The sequence below is a fragment of the Aotus nancymaae genome, unplaced genomic scaffold (genome assembly GCF_030222135.1).
Source record: "Aotus nancymaae isolate 86718 unplaced genomic scaffold, 86718_ANA_hifiasm-v0.15.2.pri h1tg000018l, whole genome shotgun sequence".
Taxonomy (NCBI): Eukaryota; Metazoa; Chordata; class Mammalia; order Primates; family Aotidae; genus Aotus; species Aotus nancymaae.
The window spans coordinates 3,923,362-3,938,076 of record NW_026988430.1 but is presented as its reverse complement, the minus strand read 5'-3'; the positions used below and the strand labels follow the sequence as shown (position 1 = coordinate 3,938,076).

The 14,715-nt window shown below is 53.6% G+C and overlaps 1 protein-coding gene across 13 annotated transcripts in view; it reads right to left on the bottom strand.

Moving 5' to 3' along the window:
* RAP1GAP2 (RAP1 GTPase activating protein 2) overlaps positions 1-14,715 on the bottom strand; it is a 257,076-nt gene that overhangs the window by 214,264 nt on the left and 28,097 nt on the right. Inside the window, exon 1 of one of the 13 annotated variants that reach the window (XM_064378130.1) lies at positions 7,803-8,087. The exons of 11 other annotated variants lie outside the window; for them this stretch is intronic. Coding sequence is in view for 1 of the 2 variants with exons in the window: in XM_064378125.1 (XP_064234195.1) it covers positions 6,328-6,380 (53 nt within the window). In the remaining variant the exon portion in view is untranslated. Of the gene's footprint in view, positions 1-6,327; positions 6,623-7,802; positions 8,088-14,715 lie in introns of those variants that run through there. One more of the 13 variants, XM_064378125.1, reaches the window with a different exon arrangement.

Here is a 14,715-nt window from a genome sequence, read left to right as displayed (position 1 = left end):
GCGATCTCAGCTCACTGCAACCTCCGCCTCCCGGGTTCAAGCAGTTCTCCTGCCTCAGCCTCCTAAGTAGCTGAGACTACTACAGCTGGCTAACTTTTGTACTTTTGTAGAAACAGAGTTTCACTATGTTGGCCAGGCTGGTCTTGAACTCCTGACCTTCTGATCTGCCCCCATCAGCCTCCTAAAGTGCTGGGATTACAGGTGTGCACCACCGCACCCTGCGTATATTATATATATTTTAACACAATTTTTTTAGAAAGGCTTTGATGCAATCCCAGCACTTTGGGAGACTGAGGCAGGTGGATCACCTGAAGTTGGAGTTGGAGACCAGCCTGGACAACATGGTGAAACCCCATCTTTAATAAAAATATAAAAATTAGCTGGGTGTGGTGGCGCATGTCTATAATCCCAGCTACTCAGGAGGCTGAGGCAGGAAAGTCACTTGAACCTGGGAGGCGGAGGTTGCAGTGAGCCAAGATCACTCCAGCCTCAGTGACAAGAGTGAAACTCCATCTCGAAAAAAATAAAAATAAAAGGGTTTGATGAAAATGAGACAAAATGTTAACTAGAGTCAATTCTGGGTCATGAATACCCAGAGGTTTGCCATGTCATTATCCTAAGGGGAAAAAAAGGCACCTTAGTATGGTCAGGGGTGTGGAAACAAGGCCCCCAGCAGGCAGGATGCCCCTTGGAGCCAGCTCAGGCCTCTTCCATCTCTTTCCTCCCCGCCTATTTTTACCGCATTATAGTTGCTATGGAAACAAGGGGCACCTTGGCTCCCAGAGCTCAGCCCAGGTGCTGCTAACTCCAGGAATAAGGTCAGAGAGTGAATCACATAAACCCGCATGTTGGGGCCTTGTGTACACACACGTCTGCCCTTCTGACCACGTCCAGCAGTGACTGTGTCCACGTGTGTACCCTGTGCACGTACCTGTCCTCGGCAGACAGGCCTGGGTCCTGGTGCACAATGCACAGTTTGCCTGCGTGAGTGCGCCTGCAGGCATGGGGGCACATCACACAGTCACATGTGTGTCACCACACAGTCCAGGACTGTTATTAATAATACCAGAAGCAGGGCTGGGCGTGGTGGCTCACGCCTGTCATCCCAGCACTTCGGGAGGCCAAGGGGGGCAGCTCATAAGGTCAGAAGTTTGAGACCAGCCTGACCAACATGGTGAAACTCTGTCTCTACTAAAAATACAAAAATTAGCCAGGCGTGGTGGCGCACGCCTGTAGTCCCAGCTACTCAGGGGGTTGAGGTAGGAGAATCGCTTGAACCCGGGAGGCGGAGGTTGCAGTGAGCCAAGATTGCGCCACTGCACTCAAGCCTGGCAACAGAGTGAGACTCTGTCTCAAAAATAATAATAATAATATCAGAGCTGTTAAGGCAGGCTACATGTGTTGGGCACTATGTACTAGGCACCGTGTTCCCGTTTCACCCGGATAATGGCATTTAAACCTCACGACAAGAGTACCCATGTGCAGGTACTATTATTATCCTCAAAAGAAGCAAAAGAAGCCAGGGCGTGGAGAGGGTGTGCAGCTTGGCCCAGGTCACTCAGAGCACAGGAACCCAAGCACTGCACTGCTGGGGAAAGTGCTTTAAATGGCACTGGTTCCCATGCAGCTGCAAAGCCAGCTGCATCAGCGGCACCACCTCAGCACCAGTAACACACAGGTTTCCTGGGCCCCACCCAGGCTTGATGAGGCAGAGTCCCCAGGCCCCAGGGTGGGGCCCCAAAGCTGCATTTTCACACAGTCCCCTAGGTGAGTCTGCGCTGCAGCCAAGGTGGGCAGCCATGGGTCCAGACTACGTCCAGCTGCCCAGCAGGATTGAACAGGGCATGGCAGGGTGGGGACAGGGGCTGTCCCTCCCATGTCCTGTTCCCAGGCCCATAGCACAGAGCTCCTCAATTCCAGGGGGTGTCCACTGGCAGCAAAGCACCCAAGAAGTGGGCAATGGCTGCCGTCAACCCTCCCACCCCAGGGCAGGGCTCCAAAAGTCAGTTATGTGGCTTTGTGGGCTGCCCGGCACGGATTTCCGCCCGCTCCACCCTCTCAGAATGAGCTGGGTGTTGGGGTGGAGGTGGGGAGAGGCATCACACTGCGGTAACCTGGTGGTTCACAGCTCAGCCCAAGGTAGGGAGGGGACGGCCACCTCACCTGGGCAACAAACAGTGAGAGCCCAGCTGGGCACCCAAGAGGCTCTCACGGCCTCAGACCCCGGGTGGAGAGGGACTGACAGAAAGCAGCAGACCCCCACAGCACAGGAGGAGCTACATGTGACCCTTGAGGTTCTGGCTGCTCCAGGGGCATGAGGAAGAGAGCCTTCCATGCCGACGGGGAAGGGGCTGTGCATGGAGGAAGCTGCGTCGAAGCTGGCCCTGGACGGACGGGCAGGATGTGGACCCTGATGCCGACAGGGAAGGAAGAGTCAACGGCTGTTCCCTGTGAGCCAGAGCAGCACAAACAGGCAAAAGTGCCAGCTACAAACAGCAAGTCCCACCCTCGGGGCTGGAGCTGAAGGCCAAGAGGAATCACCGTTGTGAGAAAACGAAACCAAATCAGAAGCTGACAGAGACACAGAGAGGTTAAGTAACTTGCCCCAGGTCACCCAGCTGGTAGAGTCAGGATTTACACAGAGGCTGCCTGACTGCAAAGCCCAAAAATGAACCAGTAAGGTGGGGTCCCAGTTGGTGCCCTTTTCTCCTTTTCTTCTGTGAATATCTGAGAATGCTGACAAGGTGAACCTACTAGACCTAGAGCAGTGGTTTTCAATGGAGTAGGGAGATTTTATACCACTGCCCCAGAAACAGAGCAATGTCTGGAGACATTTTCTATTTTTTTTTTTTTTTGAGACGGAGTCTCGCTCCGTTGCCCAGGCTGGAGTGCAGTGGCACAATCTCAGCTCACTACAACCTCTGCCTCCCGGGTTCAAGCGATTCTCCTGCCTCAGCCTCCCGAGTAACTAGAATTACAGGCACATGCCACCATGCCCGGCTAATTTTTTTTTGTATTTTTAGTAGAGACAGGGTTTCCCCATGTTGGCCTGGCTGGTCTGGAACTCCTGACCTCGGGTGATCCGCCTGCCTCAGCCTCCCAAAGCGCTGGGATGACAGGTGTGAGCCACTGTGCCCAGCCTGGAGACATTTTCATTACCACAGTGAGGGGTGGGCCACAGAACGGCACAGCATGACAAAGAACCATCCAGCCTCGAATGTTAACAGAAGCCAGGCCGGAGTGGCTCACATCCACCAGGAGCCCATTTTAACCTCCCGCTACCCGAACCATTGCTGAGCCACTGACAGTCATCACCCTTGTTTATCCCTCGGGCAGTGCTTCCCAGATTTGGCTGCCCATTGGAATCACCAGGGCATCTTTCAAAAGTACTGATGCTGGGTCCCACCCCCCAACATTCAGATTGAATTGGAACTGGGTACAATCTGGGCATCAGCATTTTTAAAAGCACCTCCAGGTGAGAGCAAAGCACAGAAAAGTTTGAGAACCACCACGCTGGGGAGGGGAAGGAACAAACTTTACTGTTAATCCAAAGACCACCCCCACCAGCTGGGGGCTGGGAGTCCCTAGACAGAATCCTGGGCATGAGAAGTCCATCAGAGTCATCACTATCAAGATGTGCCTTCGGGCGGGGGCCTAGGAGCAGAGAAGGCAGAGCTCAAGTCAGCTTTAGGGATGACGAATTAGTCACAGCTGGCAGAGACCGGAGGAAGAGGTTAATTAGAAAGCCGTTGTCACTGTCTGGGCAGGAGATAATGGGCCTGAACCGGGAGACAGGAGGAACCACCCCCCATGACTCAGAGGCTTCTCAACCCAGTGACAGAAAGAACTGGATCTGAAAGACAGAAAAGGTTAATTGAGACTCAGTCCAGTCTGGGAACAGAGCTGGAAATGATCGGCCAGCAGCTGAGGTCAGGGCAAGAGCATGGTTGTTGCGGGTGACCTGGGGAGAGGGATTTGGGAGTCAGCCACAAAGAAGCAGGAGCTGACACCTAAGGAGGGGCCCAGAGCAGAGGGCCCAGCTGACTCTGGTCTGTAGCCAGCTCTGTTCTTCAAAGTCTGCAGTTCGCTATCAAGATTTTGTCTAAAACTTCAGATTGCCAGCTATGTGCAGTGGCTCACACCTCTAATCCCAGCACTTTGGGAGGCCGAGACCGGCAGATCACCTGAGGTTGGGAGTTCAAGACCAGCCTGGCCAACACGGTGAAACCTCATCTTTATTAAAAATAAAAAAAATTGCCGGTCACAGGGGCGGGCGCCTGTAATCCCAGCTACTCAGGAGGCTGAGGCAGGAGAATCACTTGAACCCGGGAGGTAGAAGTTGCAGTGAGCTGAGATCGCACCACTGCTCTCCAGCCTGGATGACAGAGCAAGACTCTGTCTCAAAAAAAAAAAAAAAAAAAAAACCTCCAGATTTCCAGCTGCTGCTGTAAAATGGAAGCTCTGCTGAGACAGACCAGCATTCCTGAAGTGCCCAACAGCTAAGGGCCTAAGTCAGAGAGCAGCAAGGATGGAGCTGATAGAGAGCAGGAGAAGCAGCGGGGCTGGCATGTCAGACACCAAGCGAAGCCTCTCGCATCCCGACCCTGCTCCCACCACCTCCATGCTGTCCTATTGCAAGTTAGCAGCGCCCCTGCTCAGGGGCTCGGCTTTCTGATCTGTAAATAAGGAGGGTGAAGCCCATAACCTCTAGCTCCATCCTTGCGTCCCTGGGGCTTCTGCAGGCTGCCTGGAAAACCCGAACCCTCCAGACAAAGATGAGCCCCGGCAGGTGAGGAATCCCAAATACAGCCAAAGAAGCCAGGTTAACCAGCCAAGGGGTGGAAGAGAAGACTCAGGGTGAAAAAGCAGCCTGCAAGGGTCTGCAGGGCTCTCAGGAGAAACAGGGATGAGCCTCTTTGAATGGGGGCAGGCAGGGACATGAGGGCCAAGAGGTCAAGACTGGACCAAGCAACGCATTCCAGAGATTCCAGATGAAAACAGCAGTCCGCTCTGAGCAAGCAGTTGTACTGCAATAAAACAGACACCCATACAAGGTCATGAGCTCACTGTCCCTAGAGGTAATCAAACTCAGCTTGGGTGACTAGTTTTAGGGATACAAGAGATTTGCATAAAGGCTAATTTGACTTTTTTATTTCAAGCCGTAAGATTCCAGGATTCCAGAGATCTGGGGGTCTCCCCTGAAGGCTCCCCTCTCCCTTTTCCAACACCCCCAGGGAGGCCCATCAGGGATCAGGCTCTGGACTCTGCCTCCCAGGGAGGGAAGAAGGCCTAGGTGGTCCAGACAAAGGATGCCAGGTCCACACTTGCTCCCCTCGCCCTTCACCAGGGCCTCAGCCTCTGTCCAGCCCCAGCAACTCCTGCCACACACATGGCCCCGGCCCCAGCCCCAGCATAGCCTTACCCAGAGCCTTCTCAGAGGCAGAGGAAGGAACCCCGGGGTGGGAGGGGGGGTTCCAGCACAAGCCAGAGAGGCCACTGGCAACCCCTACTGACACCCACATCCCTGACTCCCTGCTACCTGCCCCAGCAGAGCCAGTGGGAGGAAGGGGATAGAAGGTGCCACTCCACTCCTAGACACCAGTGCCGTCTCTGTATGGCCCCTGGGTGCTGCATGGGCCCCTGTCCATCAGGAGCATCTCCCATGGTGGCTGGAGAGGGGGTGTCCATCACATCCAGGGGTCTTGCAGTGTGTAGACCAGAAGCACCAGGGGTGCACAGTCTGGGGAGGCACAAGTCTTTCTCCAGAGCCCAGTAGGAGCAATTCTCACCCAGCCTTGGCCAAATCCAGCTCGCAGCAAGCCAGGCAGAGCCCTCTGGCCTCTTCCACAGGACCGTGAGCTTTCCCATCCAGGCCAGGCCAGCGGGCCTCTGGGCCTGGGTAGCCCAGTGAGGAAGCCTGAGTGCATGGCCAGAGGCCTGGGGGTTCATGAGGATCCAGGAGCTGAATGGGGTGAGGGGGCCCTCCACGGATGGTTGGGTCCAGGCTGGCGGCCACAGGCCACCCTGTCCACATTTTCCTCTCCTGCATCCTTGCCCTTACCCTCACACTAGCACAGCCCTGTCCTGGGGTATCCACAAGGGCCATGCCATGCCACCAGCCACACGGAAAACACCCTCACGGGCTCCACGAATAAGCAAAGCCCCTCCTGCCCACCGTCCCACATCCATCGCAGAACAGCCCCGATTCCTAATACCTATGGGCCAGGGCTGCCAGCCGGCTCCCTGCCTGCCCTCAGCAGATACCCACAAGACCTGGCCAAGTCCAGAGAGCTGTCTGTCCAATGAGAAACCAGAGCAGGGACTCACCAGAGCTTCCTGGGCATGGCAGGGACTGGCCAGGATGAGGGCCAGGAGCACATAAGGCCTGGAGTTTGCAGAACTTGCCGCCTGGCAAACGGCACCTCCAGGAGCAGTCCCAGGGCCTGGCAATGAAATCAAGCCACAGCCAACTGCCGGCTACGCACTCGCCTTCCCCGCTTCTCCCTGCAGCCACTCACGCCCCAAGGCTCCGGATCCCAAAACAGGCATGTTCATGGTTACCATAGGAACTTGCTCAAGCCGAAAAAGGCACCACACAGGCACCCACATGGGTCCTCAACGCTCATGTCCACCTGCGCGGGCAAGCTTGCACACACACCTACACATCCCTGCACACACCTACACACGCCCACACACGCCCATACACGCCAACACTGTCCTCAGGCGCAGGGCCCTCCTGAAGAAATCAACGAACCAGAGTCTGCCACTTGAGGAAGAAATGGCACGTTCTCCTCAGACCCACCTGGAAGGTATCTAAAAGCGGGTTCTGCCGGGTAGTCAGCTGTCAGTCACAAGGGCAGCCACACCGGCCAGCTCTCACCCGGAGCTCACCTGCCAAAGGCACCCAGGAGCCCAGCCGGGCCAGGGAGGGGACACTGAAGCTGCTTCCCTGGCCAGGGACCAGCTCTGGCGGCCCTCAGGATGCCACTCTCTCCTCTGCCCCTTCCCCAGGGCAGGAGGCGTAAGGTGGATCTCAGGCAGACTGAATAGGAGAGTGGGAAGTAGAGAGCAGATTTCCCACTCAGAGCCGTACCCCTCTTCCAACCCCAAGCTGCCCTAACTCCCCAGTTCTCCATCTCCATGAATGGGACCAGCATCTACCTGGCGCTCACAGGAAGGCTGCTTAGAGTCCCCACCTGACCCTTCTCTTACCTTCGCCCACACCTTCCAAACCAGCGCCAGGCAGGGAAGGCCACTCCCACCAGCCTCATACTACTGTAAGGCTTTCTCCTTAGTTCAGCTAAAAACGGGGTCCTTGTCACAGGACCAGGAAAGACGAGGCTCTCGGACACAATAGAAGGGTGAGAACAATAGGGTTTATTGGGCAAAAAGGAAAAAAACTCAGCAAAGCGAGAGAGGTTCCTGTTGACAGGCCCCCATCTCACAGATTGGGTCCCCAGGTTACCACCTCAGAACAGGAGAAGCCAGGATCCTCCCCTCTGCAAACCTTCCGAGGGAGGCTTCACCCCAGAGTGCAGGCCAGGAGGAGGTTCTCAGGGACCTCTTTCTATGTGGCTGTCTCAATATCCCCTCCTGGCCTCCCCGCCTCCTAACCCCTCCAGTCAGCCAGAGGGGCCCTTGGACTCAAGCTCACCATAGCATCCCCCTGGCCCAAAGCCCTCTGATCCAGCCCAGCTTCCAGCACAACTCCCCTACCCTCCTAGCCCTGGCCCCGCTTCCCCCAGACCCCACACTCCCACCCTCACTTCTGTCTGGTAATAATCACGGCTCCCAAGCCTCACCTGCTGGAGCTGCTTCACGCCCAACTGCCTGGAGCGCCGTTCTCTCCCCGCTGCTGACCTTACACACCCTTGGAGACAGTTCAGGCATCACCAGGTCTCCGAGAGGCACTGCCCCCCCATCCTTCCTGAGGGCATCACAACCCTCGTCCTGTTCCAGGGCAACTGTCTATCTCCCTGCAGAGTGTGGGTGCCCAGTAAATGTAGGCTGAACCGACTCAGCTGTCTATCCCCAAAAACATCAAGCTCCCCCTGTCCTTGACAACCCCAGCAAACTCTCAGCAGATGCCCTAGGTGGGTAGAAGAGCTGACTAGGATAAGTTGGCCCCAGAGGGTTCCAGAACATGTCGTGGTATCTCAAGGATTCTTGTAATCTACAGTAAACAAAGACCTCGTGGCCAAAGCTGGGGAAATGAATTGGTAGTCGTGGCCTTCAACTGGTGAATAAAAAAAGCTGTAAAATAGGAATCAAGGGCCAGGCGCGGTGGCTCACACCTGTAATCCCAGCACTTTGGGATGCCGAGGCAGGTGGATCACCTGAGGTCAGGAGTTCAAGACCCACCTGGTCAACACAGCGAAACCCCATCTCTACTAAAAATACAAAAATTAGCTGGGCACGGTGGTGCATGTATTTTTAGTAGAGACAGGGTTTTGCCATGTTGGCCAGGCTGGTCTCAAACTCCTAGGCTCAAGCAATCCTCCTGCCTCGGCCTCTGAAAGTGCTGGGATTACAGGCGTGAGCCACTGTTCCCAGTCTTGTGCATAATTCTCACAGGATGGGGAGGGAAGCCTGGGTTTAAAAGGGTTGTGGCAAACCAGGCACAGTGGCTCACATCTGTAATCCCAGCAGTTTGGAAGGCCAAGGCAGGAGGACCACTTGAGCCCAGGAGTTTGAGACCAGCCTGGCCAACACGGCAAAACCTCCTCTCTACTAAAAATACAAAAAAATTAGCTGGACCTAATGGTGCATACCTGTAGTCCCAGCTACTCAGAAGGCTAAGGCGAGAGAATCACATGAACCCAGGAGGCAAAGGTGTCACAGTGAACCAAGATCGCACTCCAGCCTGGGCAACAGAGTGAGAAACTGTCTCAAAAACAATAATAATAATAAATAATAGGCCGGTACAGTGGCTCACACCTGTAATCCCAGCACTTTGGAAGGCCGAGGCAGGTGGATCACGAGGTCAGGAGTTCAAGACCAGGCAGCCAACATGGCAAAACCCCATCACTACTTAAAAAAATACAAAAATTAGCTGGGCATGGTGGCAGACACCTGTAATCCCAGCTACTTGGGAGACTGAGGCAGGAGAATTGCTTGAACCCAGGAGGTGGAGTTTGCAGTGAGCCGAGTTCATGCCACTGCACTCCAGCCTGGGCAATGGAGTCAGACTCCGTCTCAAAAATCATCATCATCATCATCATCATCATCATCATCATCAAAGGGTTGTGGCAGAGAAGAAATCAAGCTTCCTGGCTGTGGCAAGCCCCTGCTCTCATGGACAATGTCTCCAACAGCTGACGCTGGAGCCTCCAGCGACCAGGGAAAGCTGGACAGAGACACCCTGTGCTCCACCCTGCGTGGCCCCTTCATTTCTAGCAGGATTTTGAACTCTTAGCTGGATAAATCCAAAACTTAGAATAGCGGTGGCTGTGTGGTATCTTCCGGCCAAACCATGGCAGAACTGACATGTTGGCCCAGCCAGACTGGGCTCCTCCAGGCCTTCCCCATCCCTCTCCTGAGGAAGAAATCAGAGAGCACAGCCACACCTCGGCCCCATCATGGGCTTTATCCCTTTCCCGAGGTGCCACTTCTAGAGACCAAGGGCGGGAGCCATCCGCTGAAAAGCTGGATTTTTTTCCTACAAGGCAACGGATTTTAGGCTTCCCTGCTCCTCAGGGGCGTGCGTGAGAGTGCCCAGCAGTGGAGACGGGCTGCCCTGAGCCATCCACATGCTCACTCCATGTTACCACAGCCAGTCCCTGTGCATGACAATCACCCCAGGTGGCTGGAGCCCATGCAGCAGACAGGCACACACACACATGCACACACACACATGCACACACATCCATCTCTTTCTTTAGCAAAGACGCTGGGGTCTCTGTGGAGGCAGCACAGCGGCCAGCAAAAGAGGAGCAGAGGTTTTGGCCAGGCACGGTGGCTCACGCCTGTAATCCCAGCACTTTGGGAGGCTGAGGCGGGCGGATCACCTGAGGTAGGGAGTTTGAGACCAGCCTGGCCAACATGGCGAAACCCATCTCTACTAAAAATCAAAAAAATCAAAAAAGTTGGGCATGGTGGCACACGCCTGTAGCCCCTCAGGAAGCTGAAGTGGGAGAATAGCTTGAACCTGGGAGGCAGCAGTTGCGGTGAGCTGAGATCATGCCACTGCACCCCACCAGTCTGGGCGACAAGAGAGAGACTCCATCTCAAAAAAAAAAAAAAGGAGCTGAGGAACAACTCTGAGGGTGCCGGCTCAGATCCTCCCCCTTCGGCTGCTGCTTCAAGGATCTCCACAGGAAAACTCCAGGAGCCTGGCCAGCTGGGGACCTTGTCCCCAGCTGGCCCCCAGAGCGAACGGGAGAGGAGGGAGCCCACTTGCTGAGCCTGCCTCTTTCTCTCCAGCCTTCCACCTGCATGTGATGGGCCAACCACGACACCCCATAACTGATTCATTCAGCAAACACATTCAGACTCAAAACCTGCTTTGTGCTAGGCACGGGGCAGGCACTAAGGAGTCAGAGATGAAATGTGCAGAGCCCCTGTTCACCAAGACTTCCATTCACACAGGCATGCACTCACTCAACAGCGAGCCCCTACCATCACCAAGGACCTGAGAAAAATACAAAAGGACCCCAGCTATGGATGCAAACTCCTAGAACGTGAAGGCTAGAAGAGAGCAGCTGGGCACTGATCCATCCTTCCCATTTTACAGATGGGGAAAATGACCCAGAGAGGTTCACAGTCTGCCCATGTGTTACCCTGGGGCTCTATCCCACACACAAGCCTCCTCCTCCTGCGTGATACTATAGCCACCTCCCCTCCAGCGTTCCAGCGTGGCTCCGTGGCCCCTAGACCCCGCATGGCAGTTACATAAATCCTTGCTTCTGAGTGTCCAACTCATCCAGCACCACAGACCCCATTCAATCCAGGCCTCCAGCAAGGGAATGGGCCCCAGCAAACCAGGGCCCTTCTCACACACGGTGCTGTGGAGGCAGAGGTGCATTCTGCGGCCACAGATTCTATATACACAGCCGCTGAGCACATCAGGGAAAGAAAATGGAAAGTAGGGCGGGAGACAGGTGCTGAGAACCACGCAGCTCCACCCACAAAGCACAGACGCAGATTCAAATCCCAGCTCTGTGACTTCCTCACCAAAGACCTTAAGCAAATCTCCTAAACTCTAGGGGTCTCCAATTTATTATTATTTTTTTTTATTTTTTTTTTTGAGACAGAGTCTCGAACTGTCACCCAGGCTGGAGTGCAATGGTGCAATCTCAGCTCACTGCAACCTCCACCTCCCGGTTTCATGTGATTCTTCTGCCTCAGCCTCCCGAGTAGCTGGGATTACAGGCACACACTAATACACCTGGCTAATGATTTGTATTTTTAGTAGAAACAGGGTTTCACTATATTGGCCAGATTGGTCTTGAACTCCTAACCTCGTGATCCGCCCACCTCGGCCTCCCAAAGTGCTGGGATTATAGGTGTGAGCCACCACACCCGGTCTCCACTTTCTTATCTGTAAAATGCAGAGAGTAATGGTACCTGCTTCATGAGGTGACTGCAAAGCCTCAGGAAAACAGCAATGAAGACTTAGCACATGGTTGATGCTTAATAATGGTGAGGCCCGACCCCCATCGTCAGAGCTGCATGCCTCAGGGACACCTGGGGAGGCATCAAGGACACCAGGTCCCTGGGAAGGGAGCCACGGCAACCAGGGAGCATGGGCCGCAGCCCAGGAGGATCTGTTACATGGCAGGGAATGCAGTGTGCTGCTGTGGAAGGAGAGATCCCTCACCCAGCAGAGGCAGAGGGAGGAGGCATCTTGGTGACTCAGGGGCCCCAACAGTTGGCACTTGGCTGCCTCATCAATTGACCATAAACACAAGGGCTTATCTCTGAACTCTGAATTCTACTGGATCAATCTGTTTGCCCATCTTTATGTCGGTACCACACTGTATTAATTACCATAGCTTTGCAATACTTTTTTTTTTTGAGACAGAATCTCAAAAAATTGCACTATGTCACGCAGGCTGCAGTGTAATGGCATGATCTCAGCTCACTGCAACATCCATCTCCCAGGTTCAAGCAATTCTCCTGTCTCAGCCTCCCGAGTTGATGGGATTACAGGTGTGCACCACCATGCTGGGTTAATTTTTTTATTTTTAGTAGAGATGGGGTTTCACCATTTTGGCCAGGCTGGTGGCAAACTCTTGACCTCAAATGATCTGCCCACCTCGGCCTCCCAAAGTGCTGGGATTACAGGCATGAGCCACCACACCTGGCTGCAATACGTTTTGAAATCAGGAAGAATGAGTTCACCAACTTTGTTCTTCTTTTTCAAGAGTACCTTTGAACTTCTATGTGAATCTCAGGATCAGCTTATCAATGTCTGTGAAGAAGGTAGCTGGGATTTTGATGGCAATGGGTTTCCAGTTCCTGGTTCAACTGCTTCTGGGCTCTGGCTCTGCTTCCTCCCCTTGGGTTCCCTGGGGGCACCCTGGTTTCTTTCCCATAAGTTCCATCTTTTGCTTAACCAGATAATACCGGATTTTTGTTTCTTGCAATCAAAGGAATCTTAACCAATAAAACTAAGAATACAGTGCTACTCATTGTCGCAAGCCATCATCCCAATATCACCTTCCCAGATATCACCCAAAGACCCATTGAGGTCCCAGTCTCAACACTGGCCCATACCCCCAGCTTTTCCCTCAACCCTGTAACTGGTACACTTCCAGGTTACAAACATTATATTTACAAACAGGCCCTCCCTTGATAAATGCTTGTGAAATTGAACTGGATGGATGTCCCAAAACAGCACCAAAAGAACACTCTTACCACTCTACACCCCTCAGTAACTCTGCTTCATGCCGGCATCTCACTCAGTATGCAGATATGCTCTAGGAAAGCCAGACACTATGTGCCCATTGGACAAAAGGCATGGAAACTAAAGGCCAGACACCTCCAGATTGAATGATGTACACACGCCCTGATGCACACACCATGCCAAGCCAGCACAGGCATGGGGGTCCCACTGTCCTGTTCCATCTTTAAGAGCTGCTTTAGAGGCCACTTCCTCCAGGCAATCTTTCAGGACTACTCCATGGCACTCTGGCCTCAGTTCTAGATTTTTTTAGATGAAGTTTTACTCTTGTTGCCCAGGCTGGAGTAGAGTGGTGCGATCTTGGCTCACCGCAACCTCCACCTCCCAGGTTCAAGTGATTCTCCTGCCTCAGCCTCCCGAGTAGCTAGGATTACAGGCGCCTGCCACTGCACCCGACTAATTTTTTCTATTTTTAGTAGAGATGGCACCACGTTGGCCAGACTGGTCTCAAAATCCTGACCTCAGGCGATCCACCCACCTCAGCCTCCCAAAGTGCTGGGATTACAGGTGTGAGCCACCATGCCTGGCCTCCTGGCATCAGCTCAACAGAAAAACTGAAAGCTCTCAAAGGGGAGGAACAGACTTGTCCCTTATCCCGGCCCTGCTCACTGCCTAGCCTCACCTTTTCAAGCAAAACCAGCCAAAGTAGGAAGCCTCTTATTTTGACCCTCTTCTATGCCAGCCCTCAAGACTGGGCATGCTTTGCCCAGGGACCTGCATCCAGAGATGATACATAACCAGTGCCGGCAACTGAATGGCATGACAGAAGGAGACCAGGCAGGAAAAGCCTTCTGTCGAGATGGGGGAGTGACGACCCAGGGAAGCTGCCTCAGAAGGAGGGCGACTCATTGAAGGAATTTTCCATGCATAAGCTGATTCACATGTGCCAGGAGAATATTTTCAGCTCGAGGCCAGTGCTTTTTTCTTCCTAGAATTTCCCTCCTTTTCAATTCACTCCATAGGAGCAGGCGGTTAATCAGTACTCACTGCCCCAAGGGAGGGGTGCAGCTGGAAGTAGGCTATACTCTGGTTAAGTCTCAAAGGAAGAAGGGGATCAGGTTGCAGATAAAAGAGTCTGGCCAGAAACATAGAGGAAAAGGGAATGAAGGTGGTGAGGGTAGACAGGTCAGAGATCCTAGGAGAGTGCTGTGCCTGCTGAGGACCTCGGCAGACAGACCAAGAGACATGAGGTAAACTGAGGCAGGCAACTCCCAGACTCTGAGTCTGGTGTGGAATCCTCAGAAATCCCCAGGGCCTGGCTGTCCATGCTGATACACCTGGCAACAAATGACTTGATGAGCAGCTGATACCACCCCCCCACATACACACACACACACACACACCCTGAGGTGTAGTCAGGTCCAAGTAGGTGGGGAATGTCAGAAAGTCATTGACAGGATTGGGACTTCACATAAAAATTAAAGTGATAGAAAATATAATTACCTTTTTTTTTGGGAGATGGAATCTCACTCTGTCTCCCAGGCTGGAGTGCAATGGCACAATCTCAGCTCACTGCAACCTCCACCTCCTGGGTTCAAGTGATTCTCCTCCCTCAGCCTCCCAAGTAGGTGAGATTACAGGCATGCACCGCCATGCCCAGCTAATTTTTGTATTCTGAGTAGAGACAGAGTTTCACCATGTTGGCCAGACTGGTCTCGATCCTGACCTCAGGTAATCCGCCTGCCTCATCCTCCCAAACTACTGGGATTACAGGTGTGAGCCACTGCACCCGGCCCAATATAATTATCTTTCTAAAAATTAAAGTGACAGATAATGGGCCTGAATGTCACACCTGCTACACACACTCCCTC